The sequence below is a fragment of the Phyllostomus discolor genome, chromosome 1 (genome assembly GCF_004126475.2).
Source record: "Phyllostomus discolor isolate MPI-MPIP mPhyDis1 chromosome 1, mPhyDis1.pri.v3, whole genome shotgun sequence".
Lineage (NCBI taxonomy): Eukaryota > Metazoa > Chordata > Mammalia > Chiroptera > Phyllostomidae > Phyllostomus > Phyllostomus discolor.
Genome location: NC_040903.2, coordinates 142,568,637 through 142,588,466, shown reverse-complemented (window position 1 = coordinate 142,588,466; position 19,830 = coordinate 142,568,637). Strand labels below are relative to the sequence as shown.

The 19,830-nt window shown below is 47.6% G+C and overlaps 2 protein-coding genes across 2 annotated transcripts; both read right to left on the bottom strand.

Moving 5' to 3' along the window:
- Nucleotides 1–4,943: 4,943 nt before the first annotated feature.
- LOC114492886 (cathepsin G-like) lies at nt 4,944–7,906 on the bottom strand. Its single transcript, XM_028507502.2, has 5 exons — nt 7,775–7,906; nt 6,675–6,819; nt 6,067–6,196; nt 5,618–5,875; nt 4,944–5,276 (listed from the first exon to the last, which is right to left on the bottom strand). The coding sequence occupies exons 1-5, from the start codon at nt 7,827–7,829 to the stop codon at nt 5,115–5,117; spliced, it is 750 nt and encodes a 249-aa protein (XP_028363303.1). The 5' UTR covers nt 7,830–7,906; the 3' UTR covers nt 4,944–5,114.
- Nucleotides 7,907–15,986: 8,080 nt separating this feature from the next.
- Nucleotides 15,987–19,232, bottom strand: LOC114492846 (granzyme B(G,H)-like). Its single transcript, XM_028507418.2, has 5 exons — nt 19,058–19,232; nt 17,924–18,080; nt 17,275–17,410; nt 16,831–17,088; nt 15,987–16,204 (listed from the first exon to the last, which is right to left on the bottom strand). The coding sequence occupies exons 1-5, from the start codon at nt 19,116–19,118 to the stop codon at nt 16,028–16,030; spliced, it is 789 nt and encodes a 262-aa protein (XP_028363219.1). The 5' UTR covers nt 19,119–19,232; the 3' UTR covers nt 15,987–16,027.
- Between the last annotated feature and the right edge of the window lie 598 nt (nt 19,233–19,830).

Sequence of the window (19,830 nt, the reverse complement as noted above, 5' to 3'; positions counted from 1 at the left end):
GAGCTCAGGAGCCTGAGAAGGTCAGGTGACAGCTGGGGCAGGGCCAGGCTGCAGCTAGGGAAAATCAAGGCCACAGGAAGGCAGGGTGACTCTACTTCTCAGGGGCACTTAGGGTAAGGCTTCTGGGAACTTTTTGTTGCCCTCAAGCCATGTCATGAAATTGCTTGAGTTTTCCTTTTGACCCCAGTGCATGTGGTGATCGTCCACTGCTGCTTTATTTGGCCAGTGTGGTCCCTGTCTTCTCATCTGTTTCACTGACTCTCACCTGTGATTTTCTGAGCCCAAAGCCTACCCATCCTATTTCTTAACCTTTCATGGCTGCAGTCCTGATCCCAGAGGGCTCCTCTGATGAGCTCTGCTTGGCTTGAGTTACCGGGGGCCTGGGGAGCTGCCCTGGGCTTCAGCCCCTGGGATGAAGGACAGGGCTCTCAGGGGCTATAGGTTAGCTGCTGCCCCTCACCTTCCATTGCAGTGAGCAGCTGTCAGAACAAAGTTTTTTTTTCACAAGGACCCCACCACACCTCATCTTCTGTTCACCTTGAATGTTCAGGGAGGCCATGGAAAGGAATGTGCAGGAGGCCATGTTGGGGCAGGAGTGGGACTTTGCTTCATGTCCCCTGATCATTTTCTTTGAAGGACGTGGCTTGAAGCTGGGTGGCTGGCAGTGTCTGTGGTCAAGAGGGAAAGATTAGGAGGGTGATGATTGAGATAGGTGGTCTAAGTGCCCTAAAGACAAGGGGATGGGGAATGTCTCTTAGGTTCTTCTGTGGCCAAATAAACTTTTCTGAACTTCAAGCTTTAGAATTATCTTGTAAGAAAGGGAGATATAGTGCTTACACTCTGAGTCTTACTGAGACACATGTATTGAGGAGAGAAGACCCGTCTTGAAGATGGTGGAGCCTCAAGGGATGTGACTAGGACTCAGTGAGTCTCCCTGACTCTCTGAGCCGGTGCTAACAGTCCAACTGGTGCTATTTCTAATCATCAATTTATGAGCGTATGGAATTGGATTTTTCTAAGATCCTCATGTCCAGGGCCTAACATATCCTAGATTCTCAGTGGACATTTTTGGCTGCACGAATGCATGGACTCCAGTTAGCTTTTGCCTGATGTTTGGTGGGTTTCCAGGCCACAGGAAAGGGGGAGGGAACAGATAGTGGAGCAGCCAAGTGAGGCTGTCATCGGCCTGCGGTGACCACGAGCGCTGCAGATGCTCGAGACACGAGAAACATACACACGGACTACCAAGTCCTGTGGAGGAATAGGGACAGGACGGCCACTCCCTCAAGGGGGGAGTGCTGCGCCTTCCCGCCTGAGCAGACTTTTATTAAGAACACAGATACAGTTTGTTGATTATAGTCTGGCAGGGAAGATCAAATGAGTAGGTAACTTTCAAAGAGCTGAAAGGGCTCATACTGAGTTTGGGGTTTTATCACCTAAAAGCTATGGGACCTCTAAGGCTAGTTTTGTTTCCTACCTGTGCCTTCATATTCTAATTTAAGAGCATCCTCAGCAAGCAGGTCTCACAGGATCTTGCATATTCTATGCCCCGGGTCTAATTACTCTAGGGGTCTGCAGACTCTGGTCTGGACTGCACTGCCCCTTGTTATATCTGCAGGCCTGAGTCAGGCAGAGGAGACAAAGGCAACTGAGAGATTTGGATGTCTCACAGCCAGAACAAGAACTCAGGCTTTGTCAAAGCCGAGGGGGCAGGGGTTGATCACCCCCTTATTTCCACAACCCCCTGAATCTTTTCCCCGGGGGGCCTTTCCCACGTGATCATGCCTGTCTTAGCTCCATTCTCCTCTGAGAAATGTTACCCATCTTTGGCTAACCGACCAAGCAGTGGGGCTAGGCAAGCAGCAGGCAGTGCTCCCACCAGTGAGATAAGCTTTGTCTCCTTAGTATCTCCTGGTTTGGAGGTCTCCTACTCAGCCTTAGCCATGGGGGGTTACAGCTTCCTGAAACCAGGCAGGGGTGACCCCAGTAGCCGAGGGCTGGGGAAGTAGGGGGTTAGGGCTGAAAATGGGCTGCTCAGGCCTGGGGCAGAGCCAAGGCAACCAGGAAGCTTTGTTGGCCATCCTCTGGTGCATCTGAAATCCATCAAACCCTGATCTCCTCTCCTGGGCATGGATTATGGTGAGGAGGTGAGGAGGAGACCCAGTGTGGTGTGTCCATGTGCGAGAGAACTCTGTTCTGATAGTGGCTCACTGCAGTGGAAGGTGAGGGGCCACAGCCAGCCTATATCTCCTGAGAAATTTAACTGGCTCTTAAGCCGGGGGACAGCAACAACTTCCACCACTGTTCCTGGTTTGTCTGAGGTTCCTTTCCTGGAATGAGGGGTTTTAATGACTTGTCTTTTGTAGCTTCCCATCTTTTGCCAAATGCTTTTCTATGAACAACTCACTTTCTAGGTGATAGAGAGAAGCTAACAGCTGCTAAACTTTTTAGTGCACACCCTACTTCCTGACCATCCTTGTTGAATGTTCATCCATCATCGGACTTGTTAGTTTGAGGCTGGGATGGAAGCTGGCATTTGGAAAGTTCCTGGGCTCAAGTGGAGGAAAAGTCCCTGCCTGTGCTGGGCAAGAATGGTCAGGAGTACAGGGGGTTTGTGAGATGGGCTTCTGCCTCTGGAATGGGGATGGTCACCTACCAGTCCCAGTGTCAGTGGGGCTGGGAGGTGGAGGGGAGACAGAAAGACCAATGAGAGCAGGAGTGGTTGCATCTTCCCAAAAGTTCTGCCCAGGTCAGAGCTGCTGGTGTTTCTTTTTCTCTAGATACAACGCCCCTAAGGGGAGCAAGGGAAGAATGGCTCAGTTACCTCACACACTTCCTGGACCACACCCCTCTAGTTTTGTTAGGTGTTATCACACAAGGGGGTTTGTTGAAGTTCTCTGGCGTGGTTAGATGACAATGGCACTGTCACCACCTTTGCACTCTCACTGCTAAGCCACGAGACACAAGCTAGAAGAAGAAACAAGAAAGTGAAGGCTATGGCTGTAGCCAGTAGAGGGTTTGGGATGTCAGAAATCCCAGAGACTAACTCAAGAATATTTTCATTTCTGGGCTCCTGGCTTTTTTTCCATTCTGATGAAATCATGAGGAATTGTTCATCATGCCAGGTCCAGGGATATGAGAGACATGGCCCCTGCCCTTGAGAAGCTGACAGTCTGCTGGAGTTGACTGAGAATCTGTGTTTAGAGTACAAGAAGGGAAGGGCTATGGTGAGGGGTCTGCTTGGTGGCATGAGGCAGAGGCTGGTCTTGTCCTGGACACACCCAAATACCCCAAACGGTGAGTCCATTTCCTGCATTGAGAGTCCAGAGAACCTGTCTCTGAGGTCACTGGGTTGAACAATCATAAACAATTGTGAACAGACTATCCCAACACTCTCATCAGTACGATGGCAGAAGAAAGTAGTGGAAAGGAAGGCATTATGAGTCCTAAACAGCCCAATCCCAATTCTGTGCTAGGGACAGCATTTTATGAATACATAGAGAAAGAGTGGAAAAATGCATGCTTAAGTATCTGTGATGATGACCTCTGAGGTGGAATTCTAGGTAATTTTCATTTTCTTATTTACCTGTTCTATGTTTAACTGTTTTTCTATGATGAATATGTATCAACTTTCATACCCAAAATATACTTTCCCATAGCTGAAGCACATTCATCAATGGCAGATATTTAGCAAACCACTTCCTTTTTTTTAGTCTCCCCTTCTCTAAGTTTTATGTTTAAAATGAGATTCCTTTTCTTAATCCAGTTGTATAAAAAAGATTTGGGTTTCCTTTGGACATACATACACACAGGGATCAACAGGAGGTGGGGAGGCAGACTGCAGTGGATGGGCTGCCATAACACCAGGGGCTGCACTGGGCTCTGGGCCCAAGTCAGGGCTGTGATAGGGACTTGAGCTGGTTCTGTGAGGACTGAAGAGCCTTCCTGAACTTCTCAGGCTTTCAAGCTTCTCTGATTTGCTGTGGGGAATGGAGAGGGGAGTGCTACATGGGGTACGCTATACTTTTCCAAAATCTTCCCACTTATTTCAGTTAGGGCAGAAAAGTGGCCTGTTACTCCAGAGCTTCTTAGGAAATCGTCCACCCAATTTTTGGCATTTTTTTTATGTTGTGTACTGGCATTAGGGCTGTGTGAGGTAGGGGTGCAGGTGTAGCTTGAAGAAGGAAGACAATAGGGATGAGATAAGATAAGACGGTCCCCTTTTCCTGGGGGATGTCTCTGTTTTCCTGATAGAGTTAACATTCTGCCTTGCAGAAGGAGCTGGCATTGGGGAGGTATATTTGGAAGGAGCTGGGCAACAATGCAACATGATTTTTTTATTCTGGATGTGGAAGGTGCAGTATGCCAAAGGGGAAAGCCTCTAACAAATCAGAAATGTGAACAGATGGTTGCCAGATGTAGCATCCAGCACACTCGAGAACCAATATCGGAGACTTTCAGGGGTTCAAAGGTGTTATTTTATTGGCCAAGTTTAACCTGCGCAGGGGCGAACTCTCAAAGTGTCCAGCGACACAGTGCCCACAAGGAGCTGCAAACGAGAGCCGCTGCGAGCGCGTACAACTACGTTCTTATATAGGGGCAGGCAAGCAAGCGTTATACAGAAGCAGACGTGGCAGTTAGCAATTTGCTTACAGAGACTGCGTGCGGGAATTTCAAACCAAGCATTTTTGCATAAGGCGGGAAGGCAGGCTGTTTGTTCATTAACCTAGTAATCTCCTGGCTCTAGCTAGCTAGTTCTCTATTTTCTCATTAAAAACTACAAAGCACTGCTTATCTACCCTATCCAGGGGAGAGCGTCTGCTAGACACGGGATGTTTGCTTAACTGCCCTGTGTCTCCCTTATCATTTCCTTTTAGCTACAATGTGGTTCTTGTCTATTAGAGGAAATTTAGTTCTTAATTTCCTTATTCCTAACACCAGACACATAGTAGGTAGTTAACAAACGTTTTTGGTGAATAATGGAGGACTCAGCGATTTTCGCTCTAGAGATTCAAGTTATGTGTCTGGTAGCCTGCCCTCCACCCTGTCTTCATATTTCCAGTTCTGGCCTGTGCCCCAGAGAAGAAAGATAGAAGGATCGATTTCAGGGTGCTTCAGTCTTGTTTCTGCAGTAGGAGGTGCCTCATTGTTCTATTTATCCAGGGCAGAAAGGCGGAGATCCTAGTGTAGATACGCGGAGGTTTCCCATTCTTTTTTCCGAAGGAGACGATGCCCTGGGCCACGTTGTTACACACAAAGGGGCCTCCAGAGTCTCCCTGTGGGCAGAGGGAGGAAGGACTGAGGTGCTCTAGAGGTGGGTGGTATCTGTTAAGGGGCTGTGTGGGAAGTCAGGGCCAGGGCATGTCTTATCATTTCACTAGGTCTCAGGTCTTCAACCTGACTCTGATGGTTTCTTCCCTGCCCCCTCCTCCTCAGGAAGCCTCTGACCATAAGCAGCTGTGGGACAGCCTCTCATCTTCCCCCTGGGAGACAGGACTAGAGGCTGGATTGATGGAAAGGTTGAGGACATAGGGCTGTGGCTAGTTCCCACTGTTCTAGGTCCCAACGATGCTGGGGCGTGTTCAGGGCTGGCCATGGACAATGCTGGGAAGCTCACCCGAAAAGAAGACCGATTCTCTTTTGGGTCCCCCACGCATATCTGTGTGGTTCCGTTGTAATGGCTTTTGTACCGAGAGGTGCACAGCTTGTCCTTTTGGATTTTCAGGTCTACTTCGTGCAGCGTGTTTGTGGTGGTGTTCAGGTCAAGGCGCCCCCAGCCGGCCACACTGCATACCATGCCTGGCTTCACCTTCTCTCCCATCTTGGGCAGCTTGAGGCAACTCACGGTGGCAGTCAGGTTGGCCTTCCTCTGCAGCTAAAGGCAGAGAAGAAGAATTCTGATTTATGAAGGGCCCACAGACTGCAGGGACAGTCATAGGGTTGCTTCTTCAGGGACCCGGGACAAGTAAAGGAGTCTTACTAAGAAGAGGGACAGGAAGGAGGTCACAGGAGATGCAAGACTCCAGGTTCAAGATGTGCAAGGACCAGTGGAGCAATGGGCCCTACCTGTAGTAACATGATGTCATTGACTTTAGGACGATAGTCTGGGTGGGCGATAGCTTTTTTCATCGGGATAATCTGCTGGGTCTCCTCGTGTTTTTTGACGTTGTGGGCCCCCAGGGTGACTTTGATTGAGCTGCACAGAGGGCAGAGGGGGATGTAGAGTCACAGCAGATGCAGACCAAGGGCTGTGTAGGAAAGAGGACAGCTGGGGACGAGGGGGGACTGGAGCAGAGAGGAATTATAAGGGATGGGGCCCTGGGCCTAAGCATCACTGTGTCCTCTACTTCTTGGCAGCTTGGACTAGGTGGCATTTCCTGGAGCAGATTTAGGGTGCTCAGCCATGTACTGAGCCTGCCTGTCTCTAAACAAAACCGTTAGTTTCTCACATTTGTACCCTGGGCTCCAGGGAATAACCTCGGCCTCCTCTCTATGCCACCTTTGGTCATTCCCTCCTGTCTGCAACAGGCTACTTGCAGTGAGCTGTCCCTCTCTCCCCAAAGCTTACCTGTTCTCTGAAGTGTTCCATTGTGTGACTAGGTCTGCCACCCCTGAGAAGATGTTGCCCTGAGAGGTAGCTGCAGAAGGGTGGGGGCCCAGCTTCTGCTCCTTACCTTCCCCAGCAGTGAGCTGCTGTCAGCACAAAATCCTCACGCACAAGGAAACCTCCACATGTTTTACGTTTTGGAGATGTGACCCGAAGAAATGCCATGTAGGGACGAGAGTGAGGCTTGACCTTCTGCCCTCCAATGATTTTCCCTGAAACAAAAATTCTGCCCTGCCTACTGTACTCATGGAGCCAAAGGCTGGAAAGAGGGAGGCTGGGACAGACAGGAGCAGGGCGGGGAGGAGTTGGGTGGCAGACAGTGGGGAATGTAGTCATCAGCCATCAGCTGTAACCAAGAAGAGGTCCTGCAGGTTTCTTGGGCAACATCCCTGGCTTGCCACGTGACCCACAAGATTCAGATTCTCCCTCTGACAAAGAGAAGAGTTGTCCTGATTCCTTCATCCTGTTGCAGTCACGTATGTGGGCAGACAATATTTATGTTTGAAACAGGTGGTGGAGGGCCTGCAGATCCTGGAAAATCCTTCCCCCATGCTCCCTGGGTCCTCGCTCCTTGCTCTTCCCCAGACTCACTAAGCTCCTGCTGGTCTGTGATATTCCGAACACTGTGACTGGAAAACTACCAGAGAGAACTTGAGATTGAAACAGCCAAACACAAGTGTTAAGGGGACCAGGAAGCCACCAACTCTGGGATTGACTGGGTCCTCAGCTTCTTTACAAATCTTGGAGAAGTGGGTGGAGATTGAATGTAGATTTTAAGACACTGAGTTAGAAAGTTAGTGGGCCTTACTTTGATTACAGAAGCCAGCCCCTTTTTCCAAGTTGCCATTTCCTGGGGAATTATTTCTCATTTCCATCTTCCGACATTCTTTCAGATGGCTTTGTAAAAAAAACCCCAAACCTCGCTTTCCAGATCACACGGGAAGGGTAGAGCACCCATGGGCCCTCCTGGAGAGCAGCCTTCTGCCCTGCCATTCCTGCTAAGTTTTCGTTCAACATCAGATTTGTTAGTCTTTGAGGGAGGTTGACTCTAGAGTTGAGAAAGTTCCTGGGGATGGACCAGGGCCAGGATGTGTCTCAGTGTAGCATCTGAGCATGCTGTGCCAGTGTGGCATGGGACTGGGCTTCTGTTGGGAGGTAGTCACTCACCTGCCTCCACCTTGGGGGCCAGAAGAAAGGCCATCAGGAGCAGAAGTGGCTGCATCTCCTTAGGAAGGTTGCCCAAGTCAGAGCTGCTGGTGCTTCCTCCTGGTCTTCTGACAACCAGGTTCTCTGGTGGTGTGGCCCTGATCACATAAGGCTCTGATCATATAAGGCTCTCTGCATAGAGGCCTGATTAGAGTAAGATGTTATCAGTAACCACATAATCACCGGTAGTTCTTGACTAGGAGATGACTACACCAGCTGGAAACAGGAACTGCAGACTATAAATAGGCAGTTGGTGTGTCTGCATCAGCCAGTAGCTGGCCTCTGAACCTCATAAACCTGAGTCTCATGATACTGCATGCAAGAATCCCTCATTCCCTTGGATCTCTCTATTTATTGAGGCCCCCTTTTTTCTGAGAGTTAGGGGTACTTGGGATGACATTTCTTGCTTTTTGTGGGGGTGACAAAACCATCTGATCAGATAAAGATGGTGAAGGCCACAGTTAGAGGGATGGACAGAATGGTGTGGCAGCAATGCTAAAGAGGGCTGGTGTTAAGTAGAAGTGAGTGGTTTAAAACACAACATTTATTTTGCTCATGAATATGCATTTGGGTCAGGGTTTTTTAGTGTGAATAGCTCCTCTTTGCTCCCCTTGATGTCAGGAGAGGCTTGAAGCCTAGAGTCTGGGATCAGCTGAAGGCTGACCCACGCACGCCAGTGGTTGGTGCTAACTCTGCTGGGCGTCAGTTCCTCACTCTGTATAGGATTGTTCTGTCTTTGCAACAATTGTTGGCTTCTGCAGAGTGAGCATCTCTCTCAAATTGGCCCTGGCAGAAGTATTCTGTTTCTTTCCTAGACTTTGAAGTCATATGTTATCCATTCTACATTATTCCACTGCTTGGGACAATCCAAAGTCCTCACCCAGATTTAAAAAGGAGAGTATTGTAATCATGTAAAAAGAGCCTGAGGGATGGGAGATACACGGCAGCAGTCATAACAACCTGCGACCCTGCTTTAGGTCCATGTAGATGTGGTCAGAGGAGTTGAAACCACTGATCCCTGTCAGCCTGGTCACAGCCTTTGTAGAGGTTGGGGTCTGCTCTGTCCAAATCACATATACTGAGAATGGAAGAGGTGGAAGAGGGTTGGTTTTTCCAACATTTCCTCTCTTGTGAAGTGGGAATGAATGCCAGGAAGACACTAGTATTTTCACACCACTGTCCAAAGAACTACTGCATTTTGGACATCTTTGTACCAAGCTAATATACACTGAATGTGATCCCAATAAAAATATCATTTTTTCCTTTTAGTGTTACATGAGTTCTAGACAATTTCTAAAACTTATGTAGACAAAGTCACATGAGAATATCTCAGAAAATTATGACAAAAAGAAAAAAAATAAGGGACAGTGTAAGGCTTGTCAGATATTAAAAAACATCCTATGGTGCTGACTCATGAACAAACAAATAAGCCAGTGAAACAGAATAGAAAGTCAAGAAACATTCCCAAGTACATAATAAGGATATGTAGTTCATAATAAGGTGGCATTCAAACTTACTGGGAAAAACATAGACTTTTTGATAAGTGATTTGGAACAACTAGATAGTATTGTTTCTTTGTTTTATTTTCCTATCACAGCTGACATTGTCATTGTTTAAGGATGTTAAGCTGGAATCATATTTCATATAAACCATGAGAATAAACTGCAAATAGATGAGACACTTAAATATACAAAATAAAATGATACATGTATTAGGAATGAAGATGGATGAATTTCTTCTTTTTTAAAGATTTTATTTATTTATTGTCAGAGGGGGAGGGAGGGAGAAAGAGAGGGAGAGAAACGTCAATATGTGGTTGCCTCTTGTGCATTCCCTACTGGGGATCAGGCCTGCAACCCAGGCATGTACTATGACTGGGACACTAATCAGCAACCCTTTGCTTCACAGGCTGGCACTCAATCCACTAAGCCACACCAGCCAGGGTTCTGGATGAATTCCTTTATAAACTTAGAATGGGTAAAGCCTTTCTGAGGGACTTCTGGCCAAGATGGAGACACACATAGATACACTGTGCTTCTTTACGCAACCAAAAGAAGGGCAACAACAAATTAAAAAACAAAAAAACAACTAGAACTGACAGAAAGTTGAACTGTATAGAAGTCTGACAACCAAGGAGTTAAAGAAAAAACATGCATCCAGACTGGTAGGAGGGGTGGAGATGGGCAGCTGGGCAGGGAGGACTCATGCCAAGGCGGCAGCTGGAGAACTGGACAAGGATATGGCTGGCAGAGTGGGTGGTTCCACACTTGTGTGCAGATAAACCAGGAGGAACAACTGGGGAGAAAGACCATAGAACTCAGGGTTCCAGTGTGGAGAAATAAAGCCTCAAAAACTTACGGCTGTAAAAATCTGTAGGGGTTGCAGTGGCGGGAGAAACTGCTAGCCTCATTGAAGAGTTTGTTGGAGAGACCCACAGGGTCCTAGAACATACACAACCACACCCACCCACCCAGAAATCAGCACGAGAAGGGCCCAATTTGCTTGTGAATAGCAGAGGAAGTGAATGAAGGCCGACTGAGAACTGAGCAATCAGCATTATTCCTTTCTGACCCCTCCCCCACAGACAGCACCATAATGCAGTGACACGGGTTGCCCTGCCCTGACAAATACCTAAGGCTCTGCCCCTTACTACATACCAGGTGGACCAAGACAAAAAAAAAAAAAGGGGCCCAAATGAAAGAATAGATCAAAGCTCTGGAAAAAAATACAACTAAGCAATGAAGAGATAGCCAACTTATCAGATGTGGGATTCAAAACACTGGTAATCAGGACGCTCACAGAATTGGTTGAGTATGGTCAAAAAATAGAGGAAAAAGTGAAGGCTATGAAAAGTGAAATAAAGGAAAATGTACAGGGCACCAGCAGTGAAGGGAAGGAAACTGGGACTTAAATCAATGCTTCGAACCAGAAGGCAGAAATAAATATTCAAATGGAACAGAATCAAGAAACAAGAATTCAAAAATATGAGGAGAGGCTTAGGAATCTCTGGGACAACTTTAATGTTCCAACATCCGAATCATAGGGACCAGACAGAGAAAAGGAAGAGCAAGAAATTGAAAACTTTTTTGAAAAAAATAATGAAGAAGCACTTCTCCAATCTGGCAAAGGAAATAGATTTCCAGGAAATCCAGGAAGCTCAGAGAGTCCCAAAGAAGTCAGACCCAAGGAAGTACACACTAAGGCACCTCATAATTACATTAGCCAAGATTAAAGATAAGGAGAATGTCTTAAAAGCAACAAGAGAAAAGGAAACAGTGACCTACAAAGGAGTTCCCATTAGACTATCAACTGATTTCTCAAAAGAAACCTTACAGGCAAGAAGGAGCCGCAAAGAAGTATTTGAAGTCACAAAAGGTAAAGACCTACATCCAAGATTACTCTACTGGCAAAGTAATCACTTAGAATGGAAGGGCAGATAAAGTGCTTCTCAGATAAGGTCAAGTTAAAGGAGTTCATCATCACCAAGCCTTTATCAAGTGAAATGTCAAAGGGACTCATCTAAGAAAAAGGAGATAAAAAATATTAACAGTAAAATGACAACAAACTCATAACTATACACAAATGAACCTAAAAAACAAAAACAAAAATGAACTAAGGAAACAACTAGAACAGGAACAGAGTCACAGAAATAAAGATCATTTGGATGGACATGAGTGGGGAGAGAGAGGGGAATAATGGGGCAGGAAAGGTACAGGGAATAAGAAGCATAAATGGTAGGTACAAAATAGACAGGGGGAGGTTAAGAATAGTATAGGAAATGGAGAAGCCAAAGAACTTACAAGCATGACCCATTGACATGAATTAAGGTGGAAGGAATGCTGGAGAGAGTGAGGGTATTTGGCAGAGGGGGACAGAGGGGGCAAAATTGGGACAACTGTAGTAGCATAATCAATAAAATATATTTAAAAAATTCACCTGGCTGGTGTAGCTCAGTGGATTGAGTGTGGGCCTGCAAACCAAAGTATCACCAGTTTGATTCCCAGTCAGCGCACATGCCTGGGTTGCGGGCCATGTCTCCAGTCGGGGGTGCACTAGAGGCAAACACACATTAGTGTTTCATGTTTCACTCCTCCCTTTCTCCCTCCCTTCCCTTCTCTCTAAATATAAATAAATAAAATCTTTTTAAACACTCAAAGATACAAAAATTTAAAATGCAGATGTAAAACTTGGGAACAAATTTAGTTAAAGAGTGAATCTATCTAATATATAAAGAACTCTGAAAATCTAGAAGAAAAAGACCCAAAAGCTGATAGAGGAATAGGCAAAGACCTGCACAGGTCACAGTAAAATATATTTAAAAAATAATGAAAAGAGCCTCAACTTCACCCATATTAAGAGAAATAAAAATAAATGTCAAAAATGGTATTTTTGCTGACAGGTGACCCCAAAATTCAAAAGTTAAACAGCACACTGCCTGGATATGGCTGTTTGTGTTTGGGGGTGGTGATTGGTGCTGCAGGATATATCTTTTTTTTATACTTTCACTTTCATTCTATCCATGTGTTTATGTCTAAGTTGGGTCTTTTGCAAACCGCACAAAATTGTCTCTTGCTTTTTAAGAAAATTCAGACTGATGATCTCTGCCTTTTAGCTGGAGTGTATAATCTGTTTGCTTTTAATGCAATCACTGAGAGGGTTGTGTTGAAGAATATCACATTGGTATTTGATTTCCATTTGTGTGATTTATTCTTTGTTCCTTTGTCCTTCTCTTCCTGCCTTCTTTTGTTGTATCTCATTTTGTCTCCTTTCCTGGCTTTAGTTATATCTCTCTATATTACTTCAATGGCTCTGGATTACAATATGCCCCCTTCACATACCAGAGTGTACTTTAAGTTCATGTATCCTTCTCAAAGTGGAACATTGTAATGATGCATTTCTACGTATCCTCTCCCTGCCACCATTTATACTTAGCCACATTTTATACTTTTATTTCTCTTTTTCCCTTCTGCTTAGAATTTATTTTAGTATTTCTTTCAGTGCAGGTATGATGGCAAGAAAGTCTGTTACCTAGCTTTTGTGTCTTTATTTCATTTTGGAACAATACTTTCACTGGACATAGAATTCCAAGTTGAGTTCCAGAAAGAGATTGCCTATTTTCCTTTCTTTGAACTGTTTAAAAGTGTCATTTCACTGTCTTCTGACTTGCATTATTTCTGGAGAAAAACTCATTTTTATTCACATTGTTGCTTCCTCTAAAGTACTGTATTATTTCTTCTGTCTACTTTCAACTTTATCTTTATCTTTGATGGTCATCCACTTGACTTTTCTGTGCTTAAAAGTGGCTTTCTGCCTGGCTGGAGTAGCTCAGTGGATTGGGCGCGGGCTGCGAACCAAAGTGTCGCAGGTTCGATTCCCAGTCAGGGCACATGCCTGGGTTGCAGGCCATGACCCCCAGAAACCACACATTGATGTTTCTCTCTCTCTCTCTTTCTCCCTCCCTTCACTCTCTAAAAAATAAATAAATAAAGTCTTAAAAAAAAAGTGGCTTTCTTTGTCCTGCCTGATGTTGACTGTGCCGTCTGAAGCTGTGGATGAGAAATGTAGTCTAACAATGGGGCTTTGAAAAAAAGAAACCTGTTGCTGCACTCCTTTCAAGCGAAATATATTTGTTGTTCAAATGCAGTGTTGCGTGGGGTAGGACTGGGAATAAACCCTGTTGGGTTTCACAAGTCTGCAGAGAGCGGTCCTGGCAGAAGTATGGTGGTGGGCAGGATAGGCAGAGCCGTCTCAGTACACGCTCCTGGATTAAATGACCAAGATCTTGCACTCCTTCAGGCCTATTCCCCCACCCTAGGAGCTGGCTGTGTGGGTGTCTCCCAGTCACACTGAGACGTGACTCTTCTTGTGCATCTGGAGCAAAGAAGTGTGTGGATGTGGGTCTTGGTGAGTAGAGGCATTAGTAAGATATTTTTTAAATTTTCATCACAAAGATTTTTGAGCAGGTTTCTTCAAATGTGGGAGATAAGAAAATACTTCCACAGACAAAGGAGAGTTGAAAGAATCAGCATGTCCAAGGTGCTTACCTGCCTCTTCCCAATGTGCCCACAAGCAGACCTGAGCTGGCCAAAGAACATGTTCTGCATATTTGTAGAACGGCTGCCGCAGGAGCACAGAGGCTTTCTCTCCAGCAAGGTGTCTGAACAGAAGCTCATGTCGTGTTCAGGGATGGCAGGAAGTCATTACAGGGTGGGTGTTAGAAAACATGTAAGGCCTCTAGCTGGCCAGGCTGTCAGGGCCTGGGCTCAGACCTGGCTCTGTCCTAACTTGGTGGTATCTCACTCGGTCACCACACCGTCCTGGGACTTTGTCTCCCCCTTAGGTCTCAGAAAAGGATGAGGACCTCCAGAGTGGTTCTAAAGCTTGTTTCAACCATAGAATCATTTCCTGAAAACTTAGAATCATTGCCTCACACCGTGAAATCATTTCCTCATATATGTTGTACCTAAATGGGTATGTGTCTGGGCAACTTTTAAAAACACTATTTTTGCTTTGCTTTTCACATTTTTCCCTTTTTGCATTTTTCAGCAGATCCTTAGTAAGTGTTAGATGCAGGGATTTTTTAATTTTTTCAGCTCCAAGTCAGTAGTTGTGTGACAAGACTGCTCTTTCCTGGTAACACACTCAAGGTCACCAAGAGATGCTGTTGCTGCGTGCTTTGTGTGTGAGTAGGTGTGAAAGGATGCTTCGGTGACCAGCTTGGTCACTTCACGTCTAGAAATGAAAGAACTAAAGTCACTTCCCAATTCCATACGCTGCTGTTCTAGAGCCACAAGTGGTAGAGTTCAAACAGGGTGTAACCGGCAATAAAGATAAAACACGCATACTTTACTCCCGTGGGCTTCCCACAGAGATCTAAGCCATGTGGACCCACATGAAGGAGGGAGAGGGAATTGGATTGGAATGAGAGTCAGCACTGTCAGTTTCACTTGGGTTCAGGTGATGGAATCTGTATTGTGTTCACTGTATACCCCCAACACCTGGCGCTTAGTTGGTGATCAATCAGCATTTATTCGTTGGTTGATGGGCAAATTTTGCTTTCCAGTGCTATTGCAGAGAGGAGCCCTTTCTGATTCAAAAGGCTGATATAGCTTATAGTGGCCAGCAAGGAGTCTGAGTCTAGAGGCCGGCAGTGACGCAGAGGAACAGGCTGAAACGGACTAAGGGTCCTGAGCAACCAGGAGGTCAGTAGGTACTGATTGCATGGGGGGACCCTGGGCTGAATGTGAGGGGTTGAGCTAGCTCTGCCCAAGTGAGAGGTGGGGCCAGGTCTTCTGGAGAGACCCCCTGCCAGCCCTGCCCTCCATGGCCCTGCATGGTGCCAGCACAGGCATGGTCCCATGGTAACCCTCTGCCAGGACATAAGCTGGGTGGCAGCTCAGTGATGAGCACCTGCTGGAACCTTGGAATGCTGGGTGTCCTGTGTGGGAGGGATGTGAGGAAGTGTCGAGCTCAGATCAGTATGGACTGGAGGGGACAGGAGTGGGTGGACTTCGAGAACTCTCAGTGGTTAGCAGGGTTGAAGAAGAAGGGGGAATCAGGAGCCTGGAGACCAAGCTGGGTCATCAGCCCAGAAGAGAGCAGAAAAGGGCAAGGAAAGAAATTCAGCCCAGGTGAGAATGAGGAGTTTCTCAGGCTTTGCTTCCCTCCCCTGCAAGTCCCCCATAAGCTGCCACTGGGAGAAAATATCCTGCTCAGGAAGCTCAACATCCCTGGCTCCCCAACCCTGTCTCCTCCCATGCCCCACTGTGTGGTGGGGTATGTCATTGAGCTGCAGCCCCAGGCTGTGCCTGCTGGGTGTCCAGCTGCACAGTGGTATTCCCTTCCTCTCTGCCTTGTAACAAGGGGAAGGAGATAAGACCTTCACGCTGAGCCCAGGACCCCAGAGATTCATATTTTCTCCTAATGGTGCTCAGCTCTACCCTGGCAGAAGGGCAGGCCCTGGAGGTGTGGCCCAGGAAGGAGTTGGGTAACAGCTTTGCAAGGGGTTTGTGGAGGTGGTGGGGCAAGGGGGAAGAGGAGGCAAGAGAACACAGCAGAATCGTGCCATTGATTGGCCTTCTAAGCACAGTGGTGGTTCCTGTGAATGAGGGTTGAAGAGTAAACAAAAATGGAGCTCTTCCCATTCTGCTGAGAGACATTTATTTATGTGGTTGCTGATACCACCCCTTGTTCCTCCCCGCAGTGTGATTTGGATTAGCTCCAGAGAAGATCATCTGGCTCCTGCAATTTGAGGCTTTTCATGGTTTTCTTTATCCAAGGCAGGAAACTTGAGAGTCTGGTGAAGACCCGTGGCGCTGTCCCATCGTCGAATCCATAGGAGACAATGCCCTGAATCCCATTGCGACATATGAGAGGGCCCCCGGAGTCCCCCTGTAGACAGAAAGAGGGAAGGACTGAGCCAGCTCTCCTGGTCCTGCCCTCTCAATTCCTCTCAGAGAAGGCTGCCTGGTGTGGCCTCCATGTAGGAGATACAAGGGCATGCAGGCCCCTGGGGGCGCCCCTGCCTGGGCATCATCACTGCTTCACTTCTCCCCAAGTGGCAGCTCCCTCTGTTCCCCCAGGTTCTGGGTTCCTTCCCTACATACATGTTGTGGGACTGTGGCTCTTGTCTATTGTGTAAGTACACAAAAGCGGGTGGGTGGGGCAAGCACTTAGCACAGCGGGTGAGCTCATTAATCAAGGTGGGTGCCAGCTCCAAGGATTTAACTGCTGCACACACAGGGAGCAGTTTTCTAACCACTGTGCCTCTGCGTAGGCCAGAGTGTTGCAAATTCATCCTTCTGGAGGAGCACCATGTTTACATTGACACATGCGCATGGTAGCCTTGCAGAAGCCCCATCTCACCCCAGCACTGGTTGCTCCCCTGTTTTCTTCTCAGAGAGAATAATTACAGCCTAGAGAGTGAAGGAGTCTCACACTGCCTGGCTCTCCAGGTCTCAGTTCTTCCCCAAACATCCCTTTCCCCAGAGCCAAGTGAGGCAGATTCTCAGCATCACCTGAAAGGATGCCTTGTTTTTCGCCGGGTTCCCCACACACAGTTGAGTGGTCCTGTTGTAATCGTGAAAGCGCTTCTCACACAGTATATCCTTCTGCACGGTCAGCTGTACCTCCTGTAGTGTGTCTGAGAATCTGCCTTTTGGGGCGACCAGTCCCCAGCCAGCCACAGTGCACTTCTGTCCTGGACACAGCCTGTTCCTGCCCCTGGGCAGGTCGAGGGGCTTCACAGCCTCAGTTGGCTTGATGTTTTTCTCCAGCTGATGGGGAAGAGGCAAGAGAGCCCAGGTCAGCCGGTGGTCTCTGGGCTTGAACATTGTGATGGGACACCTGAGTTACTGGGACAGGTCAGGCAGCCAGGATGGGAGGAAAGGGATGCACAGGTCACAGTGAGGGGAGAAACAATGAGAACCCAGAACTGCAAGAGCAGCAGGAGCTTTTCTTACCTGCAGTAACATGATGTCATTGGAGATATCCTTAGCATTGTAGTCTGGATGGGGGACAGCTCTTTTCACCCTGATGACCTGCTGGGTCTTCTCGGGCTTCTGGAGGTTGTGGGCCCCCAGGGTGACATTGATTGACCTGTACAGAGAGCAGAGTGGGTGTTCACGTGGAGGCATGGAGTCCCAGGAGATAGAGCTCAGGAGCCTGAGAGGGCAGGTGACAGCTGGGGCAGGGCAGGGCTGCAGCTAGGGAAAATCAAGGCCACAGGAAGGCAGGGTGAGTCTGCTTCTCAGGGGCACTTAGGGTAAGGCTTCTGGGAACTTTTTGTTGCCCTCAAGCCATATCATGAAATTGCTTGAGTTTTCCTTTTGACCCCAGTGCATGTGGCAATCGTCCACTGCTGCTTTATTTGGCCAGTGTGGTCCCTGTCTTCTCATCTGTTTCACTGACTCTCACCTGTGATTCTGTGAGCCCAAAGCCTACCCATCCTATTTCTTAACCTTTCATGGCTGCAGTCCTGACCCCAGAGGGCCCCTCTGATGAGCTCTGCTTGGCTTGAGTTACCGGGGGCCTGGGGAGCTGCCCTGGGCTTCAGCCCCTGGGATGAAGGACAGGGCTCTCAGGGGCTGTGGGTTAGCTGTTGCCCCTCACCTTCCATTGCAGTGAGCAGCTGTCAGAACAAGGTTTTTTTTCACAAGGACACCGCCACATCTTGTCTCCTCTTCATCTTCATCTTCATCTTGAATGCACAGGGAGGCCATGTAGGGGCGTGAGTGGGGCTTTGCCTCATGTCCCCCGATGATCTCCCCTGAAGGAAAAATCTGTTTTGCTCTTTGTCCTCACTGAGTTTATCAGGCAGACATCTGCTTGATGACTCAGAATTGTTGGGCACTTGGGAGCCTGAGCTGGCTGAGAGCTGAAAGAGTATGGGATGGGGGGCCGGGGCGGGGGGTTAGTTGGAGGTGAACATACCGGTTTTAGTGAGAGTGAAGGCCCAGAAGCTCCTGGAAATTCCTCTCCTGACTTCACTTGGTTTCAAATGAGTGTCTGAGGCCCCTGTGGTGCTGTGATGTTCAGGACAGCGCCACTTTGCCATGGCCAGGACTTAAGTTTGGGAACTGGATGTTGCCGGGTGTGTCATAGCGCCTGATGTATAGTGAGTGCCCCCTGAGGGTTTGTTGGCTGCCTGCAGGAATGGCCTTCAGTGGGCCTCTGGAGAAAGGTTGGTAAGGCCAGTGCTATGGGGCTCTGGAGAGCAGAGGTGTTGCCAACCACAGTGGCTCATCCTTTAAAGAGGGAAACTGCTAAAGGCCTGGGAAGAAAAGCAGAGCTGGAGATAGGGACTTAGGGGCCTTGGGATGCAGCAAATGCAATGGCAGTCTTCTGTGTTGGGGACAGTGACCCAGCAACTATGGGGTATGCTGAGCTCTGGGCTACTCTCCTAAGCAGACCCTAAGGAGACCACCTGTCTCATCACAGACAAGGAAGCCTCTGCATTTTTCTACCCTTTCCCATGCACTTCTAGGAAAGTTCCACTCTCTAGATGGAAGGTAGGGCCTGGGGGGCAAAGGTATTGTGCCCACTGGCTTTTCTGAGAATAGCCTTCTGCCCTGTCATTTCTGCCTGTAGCTTATCCGGCATCATGCTTGGGGGTCGGAGATGGGAAGGGAGTTGGGCTCCAGAACATTCCTGGTGGATAGATGGATCAGAGATGTGCAGAAGGGACAGGAGTGTGGGACCATTGTGGGCTGGATTGGGCCAGTGAGGATGGGGATGGCAACTTACCTGCCTCTGCCTCAGGGAGTAGGAAAAAGGCCAGCAGGTGTAGGAGCAGGAGTGGCCACATCTTCTCAGGAAGGCTGTCCAGGTTGGAGCTTCTGGTGTTTTTCTGTGCTGCCTTTTAGACTCCAGAAGAGGAAGGAGGTGCAGGAGGGCTAGGTGACCTGAGTTCCCCTCTGGTTTTGTAGTGCTTCATCGTAGGAGGCTTTCTTTGAAAGCTTCTCCACCCCCATGCCTCCTGCCTGATGATGTTCTGTGGTGGTTCAGTGAGAAGGAGGAAGTGACCACATCAGGACCCACAGCTGATGAGTCAGAGCAGACACCTCATTCTAGCCCAAGGGTCCAAAGTGGGGATGGTAGGATGTGGTATTGACCAGCCGAGGTACTGGAGCCCAGAAACTTGAGCCCCTAGTGACAGAAACATCAGTGCCTGATTTCCATGCTGCTAACTCCATCAGGATAATTTCTTTCACACATGTGTGTGTATGCCCTTCTCTGTGCTATGGCCAAACACATTGGAGATGTGCCTTCTTCCTTTAGAGTAGTGATTTTCAACCTTTTTCATCTTATGGCACACATAAACTAATTATTAAAATTCTGTGTCATGCTGAAAAATATGTTTTGCCCATGTGATGAAAGATAGGTATGATTTTGATGTATAAAAAAGAAAAATCATAGTCATAATTTATTATTCTTGCTCCAAAGAGATTTTTTTAAAAAAATCAGGTGCCTATGCTTGTATAAATAAGATTTTTGGTACAAAGAATTAAGCAATCAGA

Coding starts and splice junctions, on each gene's coding strand:
- LOC114492886 (XM_028507502.2), bottom strand. CDS start 7,829: ATGCAGCCACTTCTGCTCCTGATGGCCTTTCTTCTGGCCCCCAAGGTG. Junction 6,197..6,674: donor GCAGCTCACTGCTGGGGAAG/GTAAGGAGCAGA, acceptor CCCTCTGTGCAG/CTCAATCAAAGTCACCCTGG. Junction 5,876..6,066: donor ATGACATCATGTTACTACAG/GTAGGGCCCATT, acceptor CTCTGCCTTTAG/CTGCAGAGGAAGGCCAACCT.
- LOC114492846 (XM_028507418.2), bottom strand. CDS start 19,118: ATGTGGCCACTCCTGCTCCTACACCTGCTGGCCTTTTTCCTACTCCCT. Junction 18,081..19,057: donor ACTCCCTGAGGCAGAGGCAG/GTAAGTTGCCAT, acceptor TTTTTCCTTCAG/GGGAGATCATCGGGGGACAT. Junction 16,205..16,830: donor AAAACAAGGCATCCTTTCAG/GTGATGCTGAGA, acceptor TTCTGTCTACAG/GGGGACTCCGGGGGCCCTCT.